This window comes from Macaca thibetana, chromosome 8, assembly GCF_024542745.1.
Source record: "Macaca thibetana thibetana isolate TM-01 chromosome 8, ASM2454274v1, whole genome shotgun sequence".
Classification (NCBI taxonomy): Eukaryota; Metazoa; Chordata; class Mammalia; order Primates; family Cercopithecidae; genus Macaca; species Macaca thibetana.
The window spans coordinates 1149676-1173543 of NC_065585.1; the positions used below are offsets into that span (position 1 = coordinate 1149676).

The 23868-nt window shown below is 58.9% G+C and overlaps 4 protein-coding genes across 8 annotated transcripts in view; 2 read left to right on the forward strand and 2 right to left on the reverse strand.

Annotated features, from left to right (window-relative positions):
* Nucleotides 1-23868, reverse strand: part of GPAA1 (glycosylphosphatidylinositol anchor attachment 1) — a 288404-nt gene that overhangs the window by 93845 nt on the left and 170691 nt on the right. The window lies entirely within an intron of this gene.
* Nucleotides 5745-9052, reverse strand: GRINA (glutamate ionotropic receptor NMDA type subunit associated protein 1). Its single transcript, XM_050800949.1, has 7 exons — nucleotides 8942-9052; nucleotides 7538-7940; nucleotides 7336-7448; nucleotides 7063-7263; nucleotides 6776-6904; nucleotides 6541-6684; nucleotides 5745-6458 (listed from the first exon to the last, which is right to left on the reverse strand). The coding sequence occupies exons 2-7, from the start codon at nucleotides 7914-7916 to the stop codon at nucleotides 6309-6311; spliced, it is 1116 nt and encodes a 371-aa protein (XP_050656906.1). The 5' UTR covers nucleotides 7917-7940; nucleotides 8942-9052; the 3' UTR covers nucleotides 5745-6308.
* Nucleotides 13410-21449, forward strand: PARP10 (poly(ADP-ribose) polymerase family member 10). 2 transcript variants are annotated; one of them, XM_050800840.1, is made up of 11 exons: nucleotides 13410-13512; nucleotides 13637-13815; nucleotides 13895-14149; nucleotides 14221-14457; nucleotides 14541-15325; nucleotides 15435-15656; nucleotides 15762-15858; nucleotides 16055-16690; nucleotides 16791-16924; nucleotides 20555-20729; nucleotides 20806-21449. In XM_050800840.1, the coding sequence occupies exons 2-11, from the start codon at nucleotides 13644-13646 to the stop codon at nucleotides 21150-21152; spliced, it is 3060 nt and encodes a 1019-aa protein (XP_050656797.1). In that variant the 5' UTR covers nucleotides 13410-13512; nucleotides 13637-13643; the 3' UTR covers nucleotides 21153-21449. The 2 variants fall into 2 exon arrangements, with proteins under 2 accessions (XP_050656797.1, XP_050656798.1); XM_050800841.1 differs by lacking the exons at nucleotides 20555-20729; nucleotides 20806-21449 and having other exon boundaries at nucleotides 13435-13544; nucleotides 16791-19204.
* The window catches only part of PLEC (plectin), a 62291-nt gene continuing 60280 nt past the window's right edge, over nucleotides 21858-23868 (forward strand). For all 4 annotated transcript variants that reach the window (XM_050800790.1, XM_050800789.1, XM_050800791.1 and 1 more), the window contains exons 1-2: nucleotides 21858-21936; nucleotides 23255-23453. In XM_050800790.1, the coding sequence (XP_050656747.1) occupies nucleotides 23261-23453 (193 nt within the window). In that variant the 5' untranslated portion in view covers nucleotides 21858-21936; nucleotides 23255-23260. The remainder of the gene's footprint in view (nucleotides 21937-23254; nucleotides 23454-23868) is intronic.

Below are 23868 nucleotides of genomic sequence, written 5' to 3' on the forward strand. Positions count from 1 at the left end.
ATAGGGTCCTTTTTTTTTGAAAGGCCTAGTAATTTTTAACTGAATGACAGATGTTATCTATAAAAAAATTGCAGAGGTCGTGGATAATACATTTTTCCAGAAAGCATTTGCCTTGTCTGACTACCTTCGACCATTAGAGGCACAGCTGAGCGGAGTCTGGGTTGTGGTTTTGCTGAAGCTCTGTCTGGTTCACATCTGCCCCTGGGCCAAGCCCTCTAGGTTTCTACCTGAGAGCCTGGGGTCTCGCCAGTGATCCTTCGCTGGGTGGGTCCTGAATGAGAATCCCTGTCTCCTGAGTGCAACAGCTGTGAATCACACAGCTGCAACTCTTTCCTCACAGTCGAGGGCTCTCTCTTTACATCTGCTTATTACATTCCTGCTCAGCTACGTATATTGAAGTGTTTTAGAATATTTTGTCTTGGCTGGGCGTAGTGGCTCATGTCTGTAATCCCAGCACTTTGGGAGGCCAAGTTGGAGGATCGCTTGAACCCAGGAGTTTGAGAGCAGCCTGGGCAATATAGTGAGACCCTGTTTCTACAAAAATAAAAATAAAATTAGCCAGGCATGCTGGTGGGCACATATAGTCCCAGCTACTTGGGGGACTGAGGTAGGAAGATTGCTTGAGTCTGGGAGGTTGAGGTGCAGTGGCCCATGATCTGTGTCCCAGTCTGGGTGACAGAGTAAGACCCTGTCTCAAAAAAACGAAAAAAAAAAAAAAAAGAATTTTGTGTAGCAAATTTTATGTGTTAAGAGTGGGAGTTGGAAAGACACACGCACACGTATGTTTATTGCGGCACTATTCACAATAGCAAAGACTTGGAATCAACCCAAATGTCCATCAGTGACAGACTGGATTAAGAAAATGTGGCACATATACACCATGGAATACTATGCAGCCATAAAAAAGGATGAGTTTGTGTCCTTTGTAGGGACATGGATGCAGCTGGAAACCATCATTCGTAGCAAACTATCACAAGAACAGAAAACCAAACACCGCATGTTCTCACTCATAGGTGGAAACTGAACAATGAGATCACTTGGACTCGGGAAGGGGAACATCACACACCGGGGCCTATCATGGGGAGGGGGGAGGGAGGAGGGATTGCATTGGGAGTTATACCTGATGTAAATGACGAGTTGATGGGTGCTGATGAGTTGATGGGTGCAGCACAGCAACATGGCACAAGTATACATATGTAACAAACCTGCACGTTATCCACATGTACCCTAGAACTTAAAGTATAATAATAATTTAAAAAAAAAAATTCATGCAAAAAAAAAAAAAAGAGTGGGAGTTGGTTGCTTCAGTTACTGCTGGGAAAAAAAAGAGTGGGAGTTGGGATCTCAGGTCCCAACTCTTGGGACTCAGTTCAGTCCACCATCTTGGCTGGAAGTTCTCCGAAGAGAACTTCAGAGAAGCGAAGGAGTTTAAACAGGGCAATGGCATAATTTGATTGTTCATGAAAAAGATCCCTTTGTGGTGCTGAGGACAGATTAAGAGCTGCTATAGAGGTGATCATGGCCTTGCCTTGAGAGAAGGGCATAAAGTTGAGAGGTGATCAGAAGATAGAACCAGCAATGGCCAAGGGTCATGATAGCAGTTGGGGTAGAGAGGAAGATTTTGAGCTTGGTACTCGAGTCCTCCCAGGAAGCTGTGGATACCAGTGAAAAGCTGGCCAGAGTGGGAGGCAGGAGTTGCACGAGAGCCTCGGGTTTGGAAATTGCAGTGACAGGGCCGGAGATGTGGATGACAGAGTGAAGCGGGTCCAGAGGGCGGAGGGCCCGCAGAGAGAAGAGGCACTCTCCACCAGTGAAGAGATGGGAGTTGAGAAGTTGGGGGTGGTATTTGCATTTTGGGCATTCTGAAAAGTCTCCAGTGTGTCCTACGAGCCTTAGACAAAGCAGACATTTGGGAGACATTTGTAGAGTGTCTTGGTGCCAGCATGAGCCAAACCATCCTGCTTCCTGGTAAGCAGCATCTGGGCCCTGGCGGAGGAGGGGCCACCTTGAGAGCCTACAGGGCTGGGACCAAGTCCCCCAGGAGTCCCTCCCCTCCCCGCTCCCACTGCCCCTAAGTCCGGGTCTCCCTGCCTGCACCATCACCATAGTCCTCACTGATCTTCCTGCGTCTACTTAAACCATTTCAAGGATGATCACCGCCTACAAAATACAGTTCAGACTTTTGAGCTTTTTACTTACAGCCTCGACTGGCCTCCTCAGCCCCTGCGACTCTCCTATGAGTCGTCTCCTTCTTCTACCTGCTTCCCCAAATGTGCCTCCTGCATTCCCTGGGCTTTAATGCTGCTTTCTGCACTCCTCAGATGCTGACGCTGCGCCAAGGTCCAGCAGAGAACGGCGTCCTCTGTGCCTGGTGAGGGCAGTGAGCATTCGTGCTGTGAAAAGGTCATTCCTTCCTTTCATGTTCGACGCCTGTGGTGTGCCAGGCCCTGGACTAGGTGCTAGGCTGGATGTTAAAACTCACAGGGCACAGTCCCTGTTCTGAAGGTGCTTCCAATCCGGAGGTGCCGAACAGTGGCCCCGGTTAGCCAGAGGCAGTGGAATGGGGTTCCCGTGCCGTTTTCACCTGAGCTGGGGTCCACAGCTGGCTCCGACTGTCTGTCAGGGTTTCAGCTGGCACGGTTGACTGACGGCGTTGCTTTGCAGGGTGGGGAATGGGGTGGAGACTTGAACATTTTGTTCCATAGATGTCTGTGTTGTTTAATCTTGAAATCAAGTGTGGGTTTAATATTTGCTTATGTACATAACTGTTTTTTGATTGAAAAATAAATTCTTTTATTTAGGTCTCTTTTTGACTTTCATATAGTCAGTGACCTGTGTCAGCGCTCCTTGTGAACTCCCCGGGACAGGCCCATGCTTGAACAAGCCTGTGGCTGCTCATCGTGGGGGAGCGTCCACACCCTGGGGCGTCGTGTTAAGAGGGTGCTGGAAAGGACTTCTTACAGGATTCGGCTTGAGTAATCTGGGGGAGGGTTTAGGGAAGCAGGAGTTTGCTCTGGATTGGTGCTGTCAGGAAGCAGGCATCATTCTGCAATTGGGAGTCTCAATGCATCGTATTTGGAAGGAGGACAGACTAGAACCAGGCCAGAGCTGTCAGCCGTGAAGAGGCAGCAGCCACTCAGACTGTCCCGGACAGGGCACTGCTTGCCCTTTTTACAGCTTGGACAGTGCCCATGTTCTGTCTGTGTTCAGACGTGATGACAGAGGGGTCCTGCTTTTGTATTGATTCATCATGGTGACAGAGTAGTCTGCTGTTGCTGTTCTATGAAATTTTAACCAGGAGACACTGAGGGCTCTATCTGTGAGTGCCAGGCCGCTCCTAGCAACACCGAGGCCTCTATCTGTGAACGCCAGGCCGCTCCTAGCAACACTGAGGCCTAGAAGATAGGACCAGATCAGCTCCCAGGTGTCAGCGACTGGTCTTCTTTCTACCTGAAGAATCAGTGTGGTGGCCTCACAGTTACTACAGGTGCGTTCAGCCTCATGACTCCATGTGAGCACCCCCTGCCGATTCATCTGCCCGGACACATCACCAGGTACTTGGACTCCTCATTTCACTCCATGGCTGGGACACAGCAGATAGCAGACCTCTCAGTTGCCAGACACATCCCAATGGCCTTCGGCTGCGCCCAGCCTGGCTTAATTGGTGCCTCCCGATGCCTCTGGAGGCATCTGTGCTCCCAGCTCCTCTCTGGCATGTCTCAGCATCTTGTGGCCCACTTCACCTGTTCACAGCCCCCATGGCTTCCCCTGTACAGTCACCTGCTCACAGCCCCCATGGCTTCCCCTGTACAGTCACCTGTTCACAGCCCCCATGGCTTCCCCTGTACAGTCACCTGTTCACAGCCCCCATGGCTTCCCCTGTACAGTCACCTGTTCACAGCCCCCATGGCTTCCCCTGTACAGTCTCTTGCCAGACTCATCTTCCTAAACACAAACCCAGCTGTGGCCCCTGCCCGAGTGCCCTACACCTGCAGGATAGGCCCAAGCCCTCCTGTGTTCAGCCCTGCCCTTCTCTCTGGTGGTGGGGGTCTTTGCTGTAGATCCTCCGGCCCCCTGGCCCTGCCCCATTCCCCAGGGACCCTCACTAAAGCCTCTCCCTCTCAGCCCGGAGTTTGTGTCTGTCTCGAACTCCTCAAGAAAACACTGTCCTGCCACATTTCACTTGGCAGTTATTCCTGAGACCACCCCCTGCCCCTGCACTGACGTTCTTGTTAGCCACATAAACACTTTATTCTACTCTTTCGTATAAAATCTTGAGGGGTCTGGGATATAGAACTAGGCGGGTTCTTTCTCCTCCTCAGCATGCTGGAGCACAGGCGGGCACCTAGAGGAGGAACTGTACCTGCTCAGGAAACGGCTGGAAGGGGAAGTGGGGGAAGGGGGAGCCGTGTGGCCCACTTGCTGTTCAGCATGTGATTAGCCGCTGCAGAGGGCAATGTGGACTCCAGGAAGTGGCCGCGTGGCTGGGAAGGCAGCGTGTGTCCCCACGCTGTAGGGGGCTGCAGCAGGGAGCACACTCATGACTCAGGTTGTGCAGGGTCAGGGCCCCGGGCTGAGAGGCAAGGGGACAGCAGGAGGGCAGCTGGAGCCACCAGTGGACAGATGGCAGGGGCCGTGCACCAGGCTAAGGAGCGTGGACTTCATCCTGAGGGCACCACTGAGGGTTTTAGGAGGCGGGTAGTGCAATGGACGAGACAGATGTTTCAGAAACACACCGCTAGGGTCCTGGTGGAGGGTGGGGCAGGCAAGGCGGCCAGGTGAGGCAGGGGAAGTTGGGAGGGCGAGGGAAGCGGGGCAGCCCTGCTCTGGCTTGGAGATAATGCAGGAGGAGGTTTCAGGAAGGATGAGCCAAGCCCTGGGCAGCCCACAGCTGTGGTGGCCACGGATATCAGGGTGGCGCCGGCTTCGTACATGGAGGTGCTAAGGGGACTGACTGGGTGGTGGGGAGGGGCCTTGAGAGATCCTCAGGCCTCGCTGCATGGAGAGCCTCGAGGCTGCAGTGGGAATGTCCAAGTCCAAAGTTGCCTCTTGGCCTGGAGCCGCGGGGTGTGAGAGCTCAGCACGGCTCACACGCAGCCAGGTCCCACGCAGTGGAGGGATCCCCTGCAGGAGTAGCAGGCGTCACAGGGCAGGAAACGCAGTACAGGCTGGGGCTGAGGGCTCCAAAAGACCGGGCCTGGGCAAGCCAACGGGCCCAAATGGCTGAGCCCTCAGTCTCTGTCCAGCTTTTGGACGGGACCTCCGGCCTGCGTTTCTCATGGGGAGGCTGGAGAGAGGCAGGGACCTCTGTGTGAGGCAGGCCTGGGCAGAATATCAGGGTGCCCACACAGATGGACTGCACAGAGCTGGGGAGGCCCAGGGAGCACCCGAGGAGCATGGCAGGCTGCCCTGGGGCAGGCCAGTGACCTGTGCCGCTGGCCCAGGCGACAGAAGAGTGAGAGGGCCACACCGTGCCATCTCCAGGGAGCACCTGGTAGACACAGCCAGCCCACTTACCATCAGGGTACCCCAGCACAGGCTGAGCTCACTCTGAGCACCCCAGGGTCTCTGTCCATCAGTTAGGAACTCAACACACACCTTATGTAGCTGCGTGTGGGCAGAGGCTTGGCACTGTGTTAACCTCCACTTTCATTTCTGGTCCTGTGTCCCCATCAGCAGGGAAGGCCTGGAGCCCCTCCCGACTTCATGTTGAAAGTGGCAGGGAGAAGAGTGACCAAGGGAAGGCAGAGAGCAAATCCCATTTATTGGAATTTCACTGACAGCAGATTGAGAGGAAGGCTGCCCCCTCCCCTGAAACATGCCGTCCTCTCTGCCCTCAGGGCTCAGCACAGGGATAAGACCCCACTCCGCATGTCCCCAGAGGGCAGCACTCCAGGGTGGGGGGGAGGGGTGCTCTACGCCAGGCTGGGGAGCTGGGACAGGAGGGAAGACGTGCACCCTCACCTCTTGGCTCAATCCCTCTCCCCGGGACCTGGTGCTGCCCCCAGTCCCTGGGGTGGGCTGGCAGACAGGGCTCATGCAACAATGAGTAGACAGGAGGTGGCACAGAAACGTGGCCTTGTTGCCCCTTGGCGGGGCGGGAGGACTAAAGGGGCCATGCTGTGGCCACAGGGGGTCCAAACGGAAGTATCTGCAGTGTACATATGGGAGGGTTGGAGAGGGGCGTCCTCTGCCCCAGGCTGTGCCTGGGGACAAGAGAGAGGGGAAGGACAGCTGGCACTGCCGTGCCAGGGGCAGGGTCCAGGCCAGCCATGCCACCTGAGCGGGCACAGAGAGCTGGAGCTGGGCTACTCCTTGGCGCGGCCAATGATGGTGAGGATGTACAGGAAGATGTTGATGATGTCTGTGTACAGGTTCAGCGCGGCAAACACGTACTCTTCCGGGCTCAGGGACAGCTGCTTGTTCCCCAACAGCAGCTGGGTGTCCACCGCCAGGAACTGGAGGTGACAGCACAGTGGTGTTGAGGGACAAGCCTGCCCGCCCAGCGTCCCGCCCCGGCCAAGGCCGCCCCTCACTCACGCAGGTGAAGAGCAGAGCGCCCAGCGAGGCGTACACAATCTCCAGGATGCGGTTCCGGATGAAGATGCAGAGGATGGCGAAGATGAAGAGCACCACCATGCTCACCAGGAGCACACCCATGCACGAGGTGAAGTCGTAGCGGGTCTGCAGGCGGGGGAGGAACGGGCCATGGGGCTGGGCCTGGGAAAGCTGCTCGGCCCCTGCGGCCACAGCCCAGCCACGGGAGGCCCCTCACCTGCATGGAGAAGATGACGACCGTGAAGCAGACGGCTGTGGTGATGCCCACGGCCATGATGACTGCCTCGGTGTTGTAGAAGCTGGCGATCATCCCCACCATGTACGACAGGCTGGCGGTCAGGACCGACTGTGGGTGGGAGACACACGCTGGCCTTGGGTGTGTGCCACCCCCGCCCGCCCCTGCCTCATGAGCACAAGGAGAACCAGGGTGACCAGGCCCGGAAGAGTGGGCGTGTGGGACTGCATGGCCAGACCCGGGCCCAGAGGCTCAGGTTTGGGGGTTACCAGTGCAACAAGGTTCCAGGGGTGCTTTCGCCGGAAGTCCCCACAACAGCTGAGGACGATGAGGGAGATGAAGAAGACAGCATAGGAGACATAGTAGGTCCAGACGTTCTCCCGGACAAAGCCCTTCACCTCCCCAACAAAAGTGAACACAGACACCGTGGACAGGGTCACCGACAGCTGCAGGGTCAGCACCAGGAACACCTGGGAAAGGAGCCGCTCAGAGTCATCCGCTGGGCGCCACACCCCCACCTCCTCCGAGATGCCCCCACCCACCTTGCGGATGAAGGCCTGTCGGATGCTCTTGTCATCCCAGTCGGTGGCAGGGAAGTCCTGGTTGTCATAGTAGGATGGGGGACCCTCCTCCTGGTAGTTTCCATGCTGGGGTGCTGAGGAGCAGACAGGCTGGGTCAGCGCCACTCACGAGCACCTCCCCCTGCCCTCCCCGCCACCCCACCCCTCCCTTCCTGAGACTCACAGTCAGGGTCTTGTCCTGGGAAGGCCTGTGGCTGTCCATAGGGGTTGGGGGGAAAGGGGCTCTGGGGATATGGCCCCTGGGGGTAGCCCCCTTGGGGGTAGGGGCCCTGTGGGTAGCCCTCTTGTGGGTAGGGGCCCTGTGGGTAGGCCCCTTGGGGGTAGGGGCCCTGTGGGTAGCCCCCTTGGGGGTAGGGGCTGGGGCCATGGGGGTACCCTGGCTGACCGTAGGGTGAGGGCTGGAAAGGGGGCTGCGGGTAAGGGGCCCCAGGGTAGGGAGGCTGAGCATAGGGGGGCATGGGTGGCTGGGGCCCCCCCGGATATCCAGGGTTGGGGGGAGGATAGTTGTCCCCAGACACCAAAAAACTCTTTTCATGGGACATGGCCTCGGGTTCGGCGGTCCGCCCCTAGAGCAGGCAAACAAAAAACAGTGGAACAGTTGGCTTGCGCGACAGTGTCAGGACCCAGCCCTGCGCAACTCCACCTGCTTCTCGGAACCCAGGGGGAAGAAAGGGAAGACCGTGACCTTTGCCACGGGCTGTGCGGAGCCCCAGAGCCTGGGCCTGGAGAAGCGCGTGGGAACCTGACCGGACCGGCGCCGTGGGGCCTTCCCAGGACTCTAGGCCGCCTTTAGGGTGGGGGAGGGGCCGGGCGAGGGGACAACCGCCAGCCTCGGGATTTGGGGCTTGGTTGTTTATCACAAGCAACCGGAGGCCTGCACCGCTGCTGGCGTCTCCCGGGTGGGAGCTCAGCGCGTGGGGGCTGGGGTCTGGTCGGGGACGTGTGGGGTGTGCCCGGACCCTCCCCTCCGCATCCCGCCCCTTAAGCAGCTTTAAGGGGCCGGAGCCGGCGGCTATTTCTATCCTAGGAAATCCCCGGGCCATCTGTGACCAACAAGGGCCCGAGCCCCCCCACCCCCCCGAAGCCAACAACAGGGCCCAACGGCCCCGGGCTCCGGGTGGGGGATCAGGCCTCGATCGGCTGCCGGTGCCTGCCAGTGGGATACGCCGGGAACAGCGGGGTGCGGGGGTGTGTGGGGGATGGAAGCGACCACGGAGCGTGCGGGAAACAAAGCGGGCGTGGGGCGAGGCGGGTAGGGGCTGCGGCCGTGGCACTGACACCGAGGGCGGATGGGCCCTCCGGGGGCCGGGGGCGCACAGGGTCATGGGTCCAGCAGTCGCCGCAGCGCGCCGCCCCCTCCCTCCGGCTCCAGGCCGCCGCGGCTCCCCGCCCCCACCACCGCCGCCACCTCTGGCCGGGAGCAGCCGCGTGCCCCGGCGGGGCCAACTGACCGACCCGAGGCGGCCACGCTCGGATGCGCAGGACCCGCGTGGGGGCGGGGGCGGGGGCGGCCGGCCGCACGGCGCAGCGGGTCGGACGCGCTCCTGGGCTCTGGCCGGGGACTCACCGGTGGCGGGGCGCCGCAGGCCGGTGAGCACGGTGTCCGCTGCGCGGCCGCGCGGTGATGGCCGGTGCGCCCGCACCCGCACCCGCACCCGCTCCCGCTCGGCGGCCGCTCGGCTGGGCCTGCGCCTGCGGCTGGGAAGACGCAGCGGGGCCTTGTGACGGGGCGGGGTAGGGGGCGGGGCCGGGCGAGCTCGGGGATGGGCGGGGCGGGGCAGGGCGGGCGGGGCTTCCGCGGACCCCACCCACTGCGCCCCCGTGCTTGTTCCTTTTGGCTCTGGCTGGAGGCCCGCGCCCCTCACTGCCTGCCGAGGGCTGGGGTCGGGCGGTGGGCGCTGAAGACCCCTGGAGGCAGAAGTCTGGTCTGGCCAATTTGGCTGGCCGTTCGGTAGTTAAGAAATTTATTCCTAAATGCGGGATTTGCTGAAGCTGCCCGGGACTGACCATCCGTTCTCTGCCTTAAAACACAACGTTCACTTCTTTTCATCCAGGTCTATCCCAAATCAAGAAGCCTAATCGTTTAGTTCCCAAATTGAGGCCTCATGGTTTAATTGCCCCATTTTCTCTATCAGCCCAAACTCGGCCAGGCCTGCTACTAGAGACCTTTTTTTTTTTTTTTTTAAATTCTTGTGGATACATAGGTGTATGTTTATGGGCCACAAGGGACGTTTTGATATAGGCATGCATAATAATCACATCAAGGTAAATGGGGTATCCATCAGCTCAAGCATTTGTCCTTCGTGTTACAAACAATCCGGTTATACTCTTGGAGTTGTTTTAAAATGTACAATTAAATTATTTTTGATTACAGTCACCCTGTTGTACTAGCAAATACGATGTCTTATTTTCCCACTAGAGACCCTGAAGGCTCACTTGTCTGCCTGACGTCCTCACAAGCTGCGAGGGCCTGAGGCTTGAGGATACAGCAGGACTGGAGGCCAGGCCGCCTCCCTGCTTGGCTCCCAAGTCCTTTTGGGGGAACAGTGACTGGCACAGGCAGGGTGCATCCTGCTGCCAGCCTTCCCACCCAGGGCCCAGACCCCACCTGCCCTTCTGCCCTTGGAGGGCTGGCCGCTCCCAGACCGCTCTGAGTCCTGCACCTATGGTGCACTGGTGCAATGTTTAGCAACCAGACCTAGTGAGGGGAAGCCTGGGGTGCATTTTTTTGCACGTGCCCATGGTGTTATTACTCCACCAGGGCTGGTTTCAAGTTACCCCCAGCTGAGCAACCAGTCCACAGGAATTCCTGAAACTGTACCAGTCTGCTTGTGGTGTGAGTGGTGCCTGTGCCCTCTGCAGCCAGGGTCGGCATAATGGGTAACCTGTGATGAGTTCCATTAGAGGAAACGTGGGAAAAGCAGGGATGGATTTACCTTTGTAGAAGCAGAAGCTCACAAAATTTGAGAGACCTTTAAGAAAAATAAGATGCCGGCCGGGCGCGGGGGCTCACGTCTGTGATCCCAGCACAGTGGGAGGCCGAGGCGGGCGGATCACAAGGTCAGGAGATCCAGACCATCCTGGCTAACCCGGTGAACCCCTGTCTCTACTAAAAATACAAAAAAAAAAATTAGCTGGGTGTGGTGGTGTGCACCTGTAATCCCAGCTACTGAGAAGGCTGAGGCAGAAGAATTGCTTGAACCTGGGTGGCAGAGGTTACAGTGAGCTGAGATCGTGCTACTGCACTCCAGCCTGCGTGACAGAGTGTGACTCTGTCTCAAAAAATAAATAAATGAATAAATAAATAAATAAATAATAGCCGGGTATGGTAGCGCACGCCGGTAATCCCAACACTTTGGGAGGCTGAGGCAGGTGGATCATCTGAGGTCAGGAATTCCAGACCAGTCTGCCCAATAGGGTGAAACCCTGTCTCTACTAAAAATACAAAAATTAGCTGGGCATGGTGTTGTGTGCCTGTAATCCTGGCTACTTGGGAGGCTGAGGCAGGAGAATCCCTTGAACCAGGGAGGCAGAGTTTCAGTGAGCTGAGATCACACCATTGCACTCCAGCCTGGACACAGAGGGAGATTCCGTCTCAAAGAAAATAAACACTTTTTTTTTTAAATTTTGAGACGGAGTCTTGCTCTGTCACCTAGGCTGGAGTACAGTGGCTTGATTTCGGCTCACTGCAAACTCCGCCTCCCGGGTTCATGCCATTCTCCTGCCTCAGCCTCCCAAGTAGATGGGACTGCAGGCGTCCACCACCACGCCCGGGTAATTTTTTGTATTTTTAGTAGAGACGGGGTTTCACCGCGTTAGCCAGAATGGTCTTGATATCCTGACCTCGTGATCCGCCTGCCTCGGCCTCCCAAAGTGCTAGGATTATAGGCGTGATCCACTATGCCTGGCCAAAAATAAATTTTTAAAAATTAAATAAATAAAGTAAAATGCTGAGTGCAAAGTTGAGTAAAGGGCTTCAGGAGGGGTCGTGTAGGCAGAGTCCCTAAGTGTCTTTAGATTTATGTTAAATCTGCCTTAAAAACAGAGTAAGGGGCTGGGCACAGTGGCTTGTGCCTGTAATCCTAGCACTTTGGGAGGCCAAGGTGGATGGACCACCTGAGGTCAGGAGTTCGAGAGCAGCCTGGTCAACATGGTGAAACCCCATCTCTACTAAAAATACAAAAATTAGCCGGGCATGGTGGCACACATTTGTTTTCCCAGCTACTCAGGAGGCTGAGGCAGGAGAATCACTTGAACCCAGTGGGTGGAGGTTGCTGTGAGCCGAGATCACGCCACTTCACTCCAGCCTGGGTGAAAGGGTGAAACTCCGTCTCGGGAAAAAAAAAAAAGGCAGAGTAAGGGAGATCATGCCAGAGGGGTGGCCATGGGGGTTTGTGGGGAAGGCCAAGTAGAGGAAAGGGCCAGTCCCAGGCCACTGAGGCAGGAGTGGCCTGTAGCTCTGCAGGAAGAGCTGAGAACCTGGAGCCCTCTGAGCATCAGGGTGTGCAGGGGGCATGGGGCCAGAGAAGGGACTGAGGTCTGGTCAGGTGCAGCTGGGCAGGTCCTCAAAAGGACTTTGGAGTTTTTGTTTTGTTTTGTTTTGTTTTAGACAGAGTCTCACTCTATCACCTAGGTTGGAGTGCAATGTCATGATCTCAGCTCACTGCAACCTCTGCCTCCCAGGTTCAAGCGATTCTCCTGACTCAGCCTCCCAAGTAGCTGAGATTACAGGTACCTGCAACCATGCCTGGCTAATGTTTTCATTTTTAGTAGAGACAGGGTTTTACTTTGTTGGCCAGGCTGATCTCAAACTCCTGACCTCGTGATCCAGCTGCTTCAGCCTCCCAAAGTGCTGGGATTACAGGCGTGAGCCACTGCGCCCAGCCCCCAGCACTTTGGTTTTTACTGTTGCTGATGCTCGGAGCTATGTAGCAGCTGCTGGTGTCACTTTACAAGGCCCACCCTGACCCCTCTGTTGAGGACCCACCATGGGAGTGGCAGGCAGACAGAGACTAGTTAAGAGGTGAGCTTAGCTACCTAGCGAGAGATTCTGGAGGCTGGGACCAGGGTCGGGGCAGCAGAGGTGCGGCATGTGCAGGCTGGGAGCGAAGGCTGGCCAGGGTCCTCAGCTCCCCGGAGGGAGGAGCAGCAGGGGTGGGGCTGGGTTTTGGTGGGCTGAGGGGTGAGTGGGAAGTAGGAGACGGAGAGCAGTAGTAGCCACAGCTCTTTGAAAGGCTGGAAACAAATGGAGCTTGGGTGATGTTGGGGATTTGTGGCGAGTGGGATTGTGGATTCTGAAGGCACTGCCCAGGTTTGAGGCCTGGTGCTGCTGTGGGCCTGTCTGCACCTCTGTTTCCCTTTCTGTGGTGAGGATTAGTGGCAGCAAAGAATGCAGTGAGGCCATCACCCTGTCACCTTCTGGGGTTATTTGTGACGATGCCAATGATGGTGTGAGATGGGGAGGTGCAGGCAGGACAGAAAGCTGCAGGAATGGGCGGGCAGGACCCAAGGCGGGAGGAAGGCTGTGCTGCAATGCACGCTCTTGGAGACCAAGGGTGGGGAGCTGCCTATGCTCAGCAGCTGGCAGGTGTGAGGGACCAGGAGCAGGGTTGAGAAGGTTGCTGGAGGCATTGAAGGCCAGCCTTGGCCAGGGGCGGACCTGAAGACCCAGCACTTGTCATGCAGAGGGTGTCATGGACACAGAGGCTTGGAGATCCTGAGTGAGGGGCAGTGACTCAGGCCCCTTGGTGGGTTTAGTGGGGAAGGTGATTGGCCATTTTCGGACCATGGAGGCCAGGGGAGTGGAGGGCCACCAGAGGACACTCCTGTCTACCCTGCCAGCCAGGGGCTGGAGTGGGCCAGATGGGGCCAGTGGACTGGACTGGGCTGGCTGGAGTGTCCTGAGGGGTCCAGCCTGGCCAACACCTCCTGGTCATCTGGGGGTTGAGGCTGCAGCAGGAGAGGAAGCTTCTGAGCCCCAGTAACCAGGCCTCAGCGCCCGGGGCCCAGCTGCTCCCTCCCTCCTTCCGTCTTTCAGTTTCACTTTTGTTTTCCTGCTCCCTGCAGAGTTAGGCTTGCTGAGGGGCAGGAGTCCTGGCTGAGCTCATGACCTGAGGCTGCCGAGCGGCAGCAGGGAGTGTAAGTACCGTGTATGGGGCCACCCATAACGGGTGAGTATTGAGGGTACCCCTCGGAGGGGCCTGGGGAGGGGTAGGAGGGGTGGAGTGGGCTGTTTCCCTACCCACCCAATGCCCCATCCCAGAGTTGCAATGGCGGAGGCAGAGGCAGGGGTGGCAGTGGAGGTCCGTGGACTGCCTCCTGCCGTGCCCGACGAGCTGCTCACACTCTACTTTGAAAACCGCCGACGCTCTGGAGGGGGGCCTGTGTTGAGCTGGCAGAGACTGGGCTGCGGGGGCATCCTCACCTTCAGAGAGCCTGCAGGTGAGAGGACTGGCTGAAGGGGCAGCCTGGGTGCCTTGACGTTCTGATGCCTGACGTCCTGCCCTGCCACTGCCCACAGACGCCGAGAGGGTCTTAGCCCAGGCAGATCACGAACTACATGGTGCCCAGCTGAGCCTGCGGCCAGCTCCACCACGAGCCCCTGCACGCCTGCTGCTCCAAGGACTGCCCCCTGGCACCGCACCCCAGCGTCTGGAGCAGCATGTCCAGGCCCTGCTGCGTGCCTCGGGGCTCCCAGTACAGCCCTGCTGTGCCTTGGCCAGCCCCCGGCCGGACCGGGCTCTGGTCCAGTTGCCCAAGCCCCTTTCTGAGGCAGGTGAGAGGCAGGTTGGGGTTGAGGGGCTGGCTAGGGGAGGTTCCCTGAGCTGACCTGCACATTCCCCACAGATGTCCGTGTGCTGGAGGAGCAGGCCCAGAATCTGGGCCTGGAGGGGTCCTCGGTGTCCCTGGCCCGGGTGCCCCAGGCCCGAGCAGTGCGTGTGGTGGGGGATAGCGCCTCTGTGGACCTGCTGCTGCTGGAGCTGTACCTGGAGAATGAGCGCCGCAGTGGTGGGGGGCCCCTGGAGGACCTGCGATGCCTGCCGGGGCCCCTGGGCACTGTTGCCTCCTTCCAGCAGTGGCAAGGTGAGGGGGGCTGGGCAGACCCAGCGGACCCTCCCTCTCCTACAGAAATCTGACAGGTTTTCTGTCCTTTCCCTTCCTCCAAGTGGCAGAACGAGTGTTGCAGCAGGAGCACCAGCTGCAGGGCTCAGAGCTGAGCTTTGTCCCCCACTACGACGTCCTGGAGCCTGAGGAGCTGGCTGAGAACACCAGTGGAGGGGACCACCCATCCACCCTGGGGCCTAGGGCTACCAAGCATGCTATCCTGAGGACTGGAGGGCTGGTGACGGCTCTGCAGGGTGCAGGGACTGTGACAATGGGCTCTGACGAGGAACCAGGGCAGTTAGGGTCCTCTCTGAGGACTGGTCCCATGGTGCAAGGTACAGGGACTATGACGACGGGCTCTGGCGAGGAATCAGGGCAGTCAGAGGCCTCTCTGAGGACTGGTCCCATGGGGTCTCTGGGACAGGCAGAGCCAGTCGGCTCAATGCCCATGGGGTCTCTCGAACATGAGGGGCTGGTAAGCCTGAGGCCTGTGGGGTTGCAGGAACAGGAGGGGCCCATGAGCGTGGGGCCTGTGGGGTCTACAGGCCCAGTGGAGATCTCTAAGGGGTTGCTAGGGCAGGAGGGCCTGGTGGAAATTGCCATGGACTCACCAGGGCAAGAAGGGCTGGTGGGTCCCATGGAGATCGCCATGGGGTGTCTGGAGAAGGCCGGGCCTGTGAGCCCAGGACACGTGAAGCTGGCGGGGCAGGAGGGCCTGGTGGAGATGGTGCTGCTGATGGAGCCAGGGGCGATGCGCTTCCTGCAGATCTATCATGAGGACCTTCTTGCGGGCCTGGGAGACGTCGCTCTCTTCCCACTTGAAGGACCGGATGTGACTGGCTTTCGGGTGAGTGGCCCCTCAGGACTCCTCACCTTCAGCCCCCTCCTCCTACTGACTCAGAATACCTCTTCTGTGCTCTAAACCTGCAAACTCCGCCTCTGCCATGGCCCTGCAGCTCTGTGGAGGCCAGACTTCCTGCCAGGCGGCCGAGGAGTTTCTGCGGAGCCTGCTGGGCAGCATTAGCTGCCATGTGTTGCGCCTGGAGCACCCGGGCAGCGCCAGGTTTCTCCTGGGCCCAGAAGGGCAGCGCCTTCTCCAGGGGCTGGAGGCTCAGTTCCAGTGTGTCTTTGGGACAGAGCGCCTGGCCACAGCCACCTTGGACACAGGCCTTGAAGAGGTAGAGATGGAGTCCCACCCCTGCCCTCCGCTTTCTCACGCCTCTGCCCCAGACCTCCTCTGCCCTTGCCCAGAGGCTAGTGGTCCTGACGTCCTCTCCCTACAGGTGGACCCTACTGAGGCCCTCCCAGTGCTCCCTGGTGATGCCCACACCCTGTGGCCCCCAGACAGTACAAGTAGTGACCAGGAGGACGTGAGCCTAGGTAGGACTCCCTGGGAGCCCTCAGCACATCCTGTGGCCCTCACTTGACCCCACCCCCTGCCCTGCTCTGTCCTCCCATCTGTCTACTGACCCATCTTAGGCCCACCGTGTACCCCAAAAACTTGCTTCCCATCTTTCACCCATTCCAACTCCTCCTGGGCCCAGCCCCTGACCCAGTGGCCTCTCCCTGCCTCCAGAGGAGGTCCGAGAACTGCTGGCCACCCTGGAGGGCCTAGACCTAGACGGGGAGGACTGGCTGCCTCTGGAGCTGGAGGAGGAAGGGCCTCAGGAGCAGCCAGAGGAGGAGGCGACCCCAGGGCATGAGGAGGAGGAGCCTGTGAACCTGGCACCCAGGCGGCTGGAGGAGGAGGCCGCTCTGCAGCTGGCCCTCCACCGGTCGCTGGAGCCTCAGGGTCAGGCGGCTGAGCAGGAGGAGTCTGCTGCCCTGCGCCAAGCCCTAGCCCTCTCCCTGCTGGAGCAGCCCCCGTTGGAGGCAGAAGAGCCTCCAGATGCGGGGACTGATGGGAAGGCCCAGCTGGTGGTGCACTCGGCCTTTGAGCAGGATGTGGAGGAGCTGGACCGGGCACTCAGGGCTGCCTTGGAGGTCCACCTCCGGGAGGAGACAGTGGGGCCCTGGCGCCGCACACTGCCTGCAGAGCTGCGTGCCCGCCTGGAGCGGCGCCACGGTGTGAATGTTGCCCTGCGCGGTGACTGCACCATCATCCGTGGCTTCGGGGCCCATCCTGCCCGTGCTGCCCGCCACTTGGTGGCACTTCTGGCTGGCCCCTGGGATCAGAGTTTGGCCTTTCCCTTGGCAGCTTCAGGCCCTACCTGTGAGTCTACATCCTGGACTGAGGGATGGTGGGGTGGGCTGGTTAGCAGGGGCTAGTGCCCCAGGCATGGCTCTGACCTCCCCTTTTCCCCACGCATCAGTGGCGGAGCAGACGCTGAAGGGGCCCTGGAACAAGCTGGAGCATCTGGCAGAGAGCACCGGGGAATTCCGAGAGGTGGTGCAGGCCTTCTACGACACCCTGGACGCTGCCCACAGCAGCATCCGCATCGTTCGCGTGAGTCCATGCCCTGTCTCTCTGGCCCCATGGCGTCCTGGGCTCTTGCACCATCAGCACCTTGCCAAGTCTGTGGCCTGTCCCTCTTGCCTACATCAAGGTCAGCTGACCAGGAGCTGACAGGCTCCCAGCCCTGTTCTCTGCCCAGAGGGCGTTCCCAAAGTGGGTAGGGAAACAGGAGGGAACAGAGTGGGGGTCTTGGGATCTGATAGGCCTGAATGAGGGTCCCCACTCTGCCGCTCATGACTGGGTCACCAGGGACTATGGGACCACTGCCAGGCCTCAGTTTCCTTATTTGGAGCATGGGCGGTGACGCCCTCTTGTGGCTATTGTGAGGATTATTCGTTTCACAAATGCATCCCTTGTGCTGTTCGGGTGCTCTTCTGCCTCCACAGAAAGGCCCAGGCTCGCTGCGGTCACTGTGCTGGGGTCACTGTGCTGATAACACTGCGTGGGGCACTCTCAACTCTTGATGCTCAAAGTTGTGCGTGGGGCCAGCAGCATCACCCTCCACCAGGAGCTGGTCAGAAATGCAGAAAGAACCTCTGGTTGTCCTCAGACCTGACCACCACCATCACCACCAACACCACCAACACCAACACCATCACAACATCGCCATGACCCTCACTACCATCACCATAATCACCATCACCATGACCCTCACCACTCACTGTCATCACCATCACCATCACCATCACCATCACCATCACCACCACCATCACTACCACCACGGCCACCATCGTCACCATCACCACCATTAGCATCACCACTATCACTGTCAGCTTCACCAACACACCTTCACCACTCACCACCACCAGCATCACCACCACCCAGACGCACTGAGCTCATATCCTGGTGGTTTTGTTAATTATATGTACTTGGTTCTTCCGGTGAGCACCTTTATGACTTTAACTGGTACACTTGAATATTTTTTTTCACTTGACAGCTTTAGAGATTGTTTCTTGCCTTCCTGCAAGAAGGTAAGATGGAGGAGAATGGGCCTCGCTTCTCTCTCTTTTGCCTCCTTCCTCACCTTCCATCTCAATTTGGTCAGTTACATTATTTTTATTATGTAGTAAAGGTTTCTGTAACTATCACAAAGCCTCCATGCTTGGACCATAGGTTGGTAGACGTACTATAATAATGAAAAAATATTTACCATTGAGCCATAGAAAGAGAAATGAAATCCTAGTTATTAAAACTGTGTTCTGTGAAAAAGGTATTCTAGAATTCAAGGCTAATGGCCGTTGTTTTTTTGACTTTATTTTTTCTGGGTCATGCTTGACCACTGGGTTACTCAGTCCCCACTTGTCACATTTTGGCACAGATTCTTTTGTTTAGTGGGAGTATCTCCTTGAGTGGATGGCAAACATATTTGACTTTTAAATTTATGTATATGTGAACATATATATAAACATATACATTTATATAGATAAACATACACATTTATATATATATATGATTTTCTTTAAGACAGTGTCTCTCTCTGTTGCCCAGGCTAGTGTGCAGTGGTACAATCTCGGCTAACTGCAACCTCCGCCTCCTGGGTTCAAGTGATTCTGCCTCAGCCTTCCAGGCAGCTGGGATTATAGGCACACACCACCACACCCAGCTACTTTTTGTATTTTTAGTAGAGATGGGTTTTGCTTTTTTGTTTTTTTTTTTTTTTGAGACGGAGTCTCGCTCTGTCGCCCAGGCTGGAGTACAGTGGCACGATCTCAGCTCACTGCAAGTTCTGCCTCCCGGGTTCATGCCATTCTCCTGCCTCAGCCTCCTGAGTAGCTGGGACTACAGGCGCCCGCCACTACACCTGGCTTATTTTTTGTATTTTTAGTAGAGACGGGGTTTCACTGTGTTAGCCAGGATGATCTGGATCTCGTGACCTCGTGATCTGCCCACCTTGGCATCCCAAAGTGCTGGGATTACAGGCGTGAGCCACTGCACCCGGCCGAGACGGGGTTTTGCCATGTTGGTCAGGCTGGTCTCGAACTCCTGACCTCAAGTGATCCACCTGCCTTGGCCTCCCAAAGTGCTGCGATTACAGGCATGAGCCACTGCGCCTGGCCGACTTTTAAATTTACGTTGCCCTTTACAATTGGAGGTATTTTGCAACTGTAATTTGATGTTGGTATAAACTTCCATGTTCTCGTGTGTCCTAATATGCCCTTATTTGTCCTCATTCTTCATTAATAGTTTGGCGGAATATAGTGCTCAGGTTCAAAATATGTTTTGCCTCAGATATTTGAAGACATTGCTGTTTTTTTTCCTTCTTAAAAAATATTTTTCAGCCGGGCGCGGTGGCTCAAGCCTGTAATCCCAGCACTTTGGGAGGCCGAGACGGGCGGATCACTAGGTCAGGAGATCGAGACCATCCTGGCTAACAGGGTGAAACCCCGTCTCTACTAAAAAATACAAAAAGCTAGCCGGGCGACGTGGCGGGTGCCTGTAGTCCCAGCTACTCGGGAGGCTGAGGCAGGAGAATGGCGTAAACCCGGGAGGCGGAGCTTGCAGTGAGCTGAGATCTGGCCACTGCACTCCAGCCCGGGGACAGAGCGAGACTCCGTCTCAAAAAAAAAAAAAAAAAGAAAAAGAAAAATATATATATATTTTTCTTGGAAAGTTAAAAAATATCCCCCCATGGTTTCTTAGCATCTGGTGTCTGCAGTGAGAGACCCAATGTGAGAAGGCGAGATTTCTTCCCATTTGCATATTGAGCTCGGGGTGTGTGTGTGTGAACTTGCAGGGTTTTCTTTCACTCTGAGGGTTGAGGTTTCCTGGCAGGTGGGTGCCCCTGGCAGGGGTGTGTCTTTCCTCACTGTCCTTCTTGGCATTTCACAGATCTTGTGTATCTGAAGATGTTCCTTTAGCTCAGGGAAACCATCTTCCCTGTGTGCACTGGAGCTCCGGCCAGTGGAGCTCATGCCCCTTCACCTGCTCCCTCGGAGTTCCTTTCTCTTCCATTAGCTCTGCACCCTGCATCAGTTCCTGAACTCCATCTAGAACACTAGCTGGGGCTTTAGTTTGAACCACTTCCTCATTTGGCTCACCCCGCTGGAGTGAGCTCAGCGTCCCTTTCTGAACGTAGGAGCACTCTGGTTTTCAGACTAGTTCCTTTTCATGGCAGCTAGTCTTGTTTAATGGACATAGTGTTCTTTTGCAACCCTGTGAAAAAACTATTTAGAATTTCTTTAAAAGTGTTTCCCAGGGCTGACTGTTGGGTTGGTCACCTGAGGCCTTCTCTCCCATCTGGGTCTTTCAGCACTGAGAGGTCTGTGGGCAGCTCCCGGTGCTGGAGTCAGGTCCTGCAGGCAGCATAGGGCCGTGGCTCAGCTCTTCTCTGCAGAGGCCTCGGTGTGAGTGGGTGGGGTTTGCCCACCTGTAGACCTCCACGGGAGGGGGGAGGGGGGCATCAGACTCCCCTGGAGGGGTCAGTCTCCCCAGAGGCCCTCTGAAGTCACTTGTCTCATGGAGGTGCTACTGTCTGCTGCTGGACAGAGCATGATGGAGGCTGCAAGGGCTCCCTCAAACCCTCCAACAGAGGGCTCCTGGTTGCCGGGCTCAGTTCTGCCCTGGGTGGGCCCCAGGGCGGAGGAAGGGTGTTTAATCCTGGCCTGGGCCATCCCCCCGCAGGTAGAGCGGGTGTCGCACCCGCTGCTGCAGCAGCAGTATGAGCTGTACCGGGAGCGCCTGCTGCAGCGATGCGAGCGGCGCCCGGTGGAGCAGGTGCTGTACCATGGCACGACAGCGCCGGCAGTGCCTGACATCTGCGCCCACGGCTTCAACCGCAGCTTCTGCGGCCGCAACGGTGAGGCCTGAGCCCGGCAGGCGCGGGGGCTCTGCGCACCCTGACCACCCTGACCTTGCCCTGTCCCGCCCTGCAGCCACGGTCTACGGGAAGGGCGTGTATTTCGCCAAGCGCGCCTCCCTGTCGGTGCAGGACCGCTACTCGCCCCCCAACGCCGATGGCCACAAGGCGGTGTTCGTGGCACGAGTGCTGACCGGCGACTACGGGCAGGGCCGCCGCGGTCTGCGGGCGCCCCCTCTGCGGGGCCCAGGCCACGTGCTCCTGCGCTACGACAGCGCGGTGGACTGCATCTGCCAGCCCAGCATCTTCGTCATCTTCCACGACACCCAGGCGCTGCCCACCCACCTCATCACCTGCGAGCACATGCCCCAGGCTTCCCCCGACGACCCCTCTGGGCTCCGGGGCCACTCCCCAGACACTTAACCGAAGGGGCCACCTTCTGGCCTCCTGCTTCCCAGGCTCCTGGCTCCGCACAGCCTGATGCCCCCCGCCCCCAACTGTGGCCGCCTGAGCTGCGGAATCCAGAAGGCGGTGTGGAGTTGGGGGTCAGCAGCGGCCGAGGGGGGCTGGGCTGGGTCCCCGCCTGGGCCGACCCCACCACCAGGGGTCAGCAGAGCCCAGGAGGCGACGCCGCCCGCCCGCCGCGCCCAGACCTCGCCTGAATCGGCTCTGTTGTTTGAATAAACGGGAACGTGAACCCAAGCGGAAGGGCCCCGGGAACTCCGACTGCGACCTCTGTTTGGGGACTGGGGACCTCCGCGGCCCAGGGGCGGGGTCTGCAGCTCCCGAGGAGGCGTCGGGGTGCGGGGCGGGGCCCGGAGCGCACCGGGGCCAGCGCACTGCGTTCCTGTGTCGCGCACGCTGGCGCAGACAGCGTCTCCTTGCCTACCGGCCCGCCCCGTGCACCCGGGACTCAGGTGTGCGCCGCGCCCTGGCCGAGTCTCCCCGCTGCCCTGGCCGAGTCGTCCCGCGCGGGCACCGGCCCCGCCGCTCCCGTGATCTCGCGCAGACACGGGCGCGCCGCGCAGACACGGGCGCCCGATCTCGCGGGCAGCGTTCGCTCGCGCTCCTCCGGGCCCGCGCGGTGCAGCTCTGGGTGGGGGCCGGGGCGGGGCTCGGGGTTCGCCCCGCCTGCGCCGCCTCCGCCGTTCTCCCGGCCCCAGCAGTCTGGCTGCGGCGGCAGAGCTGAAGCGAGCGGAGCCACCAGGCACGTAAGACCGCGGCCAGGATGAAGAGGCGCGCCGCGTGCGGGCGTTGCGGGGTGGGGGTCGGGGGGGGTCTCCGGCCGCAGGCCACACGGAACTGGGGGCTGCGTCGCGCCCCCTCCTGCCCTCGCTCGAGAGGACAGGATCTCCCTGCGCGCTCGAGACTGCGGAACTGGACGGGCGGTGCCCGGGGTGTGGGCAGGAAAGGCTGCTGGGGAGGCGCGGCTGACCGCAGGGCTCTGGGCCGGGGACTGCAACCAGGGCGGCCCGTGGAGGAGCCAGTGGGGGCGGGGCGCGGCGGGCCCCTGCTCGGTGTCCGCTGTCTCCTCCCTAGCCCTTGGCCTGAGGGCGGAGGCACAGAGCCCACATTGTGCCCCCACACCAGCCCACCCTCGCCGAGACAGAGTCCCATTCACCTCTCGCACGCCAGTGCTCTTGGGGACGGGGGCTGGGAAGTGTGCGCGCGTGGGTATGCGTGCGCCCTGGTTGCGTCCGCCGTGCAGGTGTACGCGCCCCCACGGTGGGCTGCTGGAGCGGCTGCCTGGGCTCCCTCCCGGCCTCGCCGCAGCAGAGCTCCGGCGGCCCACGCCGCTGCGGCTGTAGCTATTTATAGGCCTTCGCTGCGGAGATGGAGGTGGGACTGCGGGCTGAGGTGGGGTGGCGTGATGGGGAGTCCTGGAGGTCAAGACAGCTTGGAGGTGGACTGCTGGTGTCCAGGGAAGGGCTTGGGTGTCCTTCCCTGATGACCCGGGGAGTGGTGGGGGCAGTGGTCAGCGTTCCTTGATGGCCTCGCCTGCCTACGATTAGAGGGTTAGAGGCGGGTCTAGTTTGGGATGGAGGCAGTGGAGGCCCGCATCTGAGTGAAGGTAGTCGCCTTTCGCCTTCCACTGGACAGGGTGGAAGGTGGTCTGTCCTGTGCCGGTTGAGCCCTTGGGTGACAGAGTAGGAGGGTGTGGGTGACTAAGAGAGGAGAGTGACACTCAATGTGCGGGAGTGGGGGTGGCCAGGGTGGTCAGTGTCCTGGTGATAGACTGGAGGGTGAGGCCAGTGGCTGGGGGGGGGTCACTGTGTGGGTGTCTGAGGAATGGGCGGGAGGGGGCGAGGCAGTCATGGATGGAGAGAGGGTAAGTGCCTGGGGCCAGAGCATGGGGGTCAGTATGTGGGTACAGCAGGGTGCAGGAGGGGTGTGGGTGCCAGTGTCCAGGCGAGAGGGTGAGTGGGGCGGGGTCAGTGTCTAGATTAAGAAGGTGGTGGGTGGGTCGGCGTGCAGAGTCCACTCCTGAACAGGCAGAGGTGTGACCCCTCCTGCTTCCCCTCCAGGAGGCCATGTCGGGTGAGGACGCTGAGGTCCGGGCAGTCCCCGAAGATGTCTCCAATGGAAGCAGTGGCTCGCCCAGCCCCGGGGACACACTGCCCTGGAACCTTGGGAAAACGCAGCGGAGCCGGCGCAGCGGGGGTGGCGCTGGGAGCAACGGGAGTGTGCTGGACCCTGCGGAGCGGGCGGTCATTCGCATCGCAGGTAACTGCGCAGGGCCTTGCCTGTGCACCGCCTTAGCACACGCAGGTTGACTGAGTTCCCGCTGCGTGCTAGGCGCTGGAGCTGGGACTGGATGGGGGAGGCCCGGGGGGATCTGCGGGTCAGGGAGGGCCTCGCGCATCCCAGGTGAGTGCAGGCGGCGCAGCGCCACCTGCTGGGCCGGCCTAGGCGGTTCATGAGACCTGGGGTTGGGCTTCTTGCTGCGGCGTCCATCATTGACTTTAAAACGGTCCAGTACCCAGATGCAACAAGGATAATATTTTGGGCTCCTGGGGCAGAGCTGCCCACAAGGCCCTCGGTCTTGGCTGCCACCATGGGGGCCAGGTGGGCATGTACAGGAGCAGTGTATAGGGAGGGGACGCCTGGTTGTCTGGAGCCCCAGCCTCTTCCTGAGCTA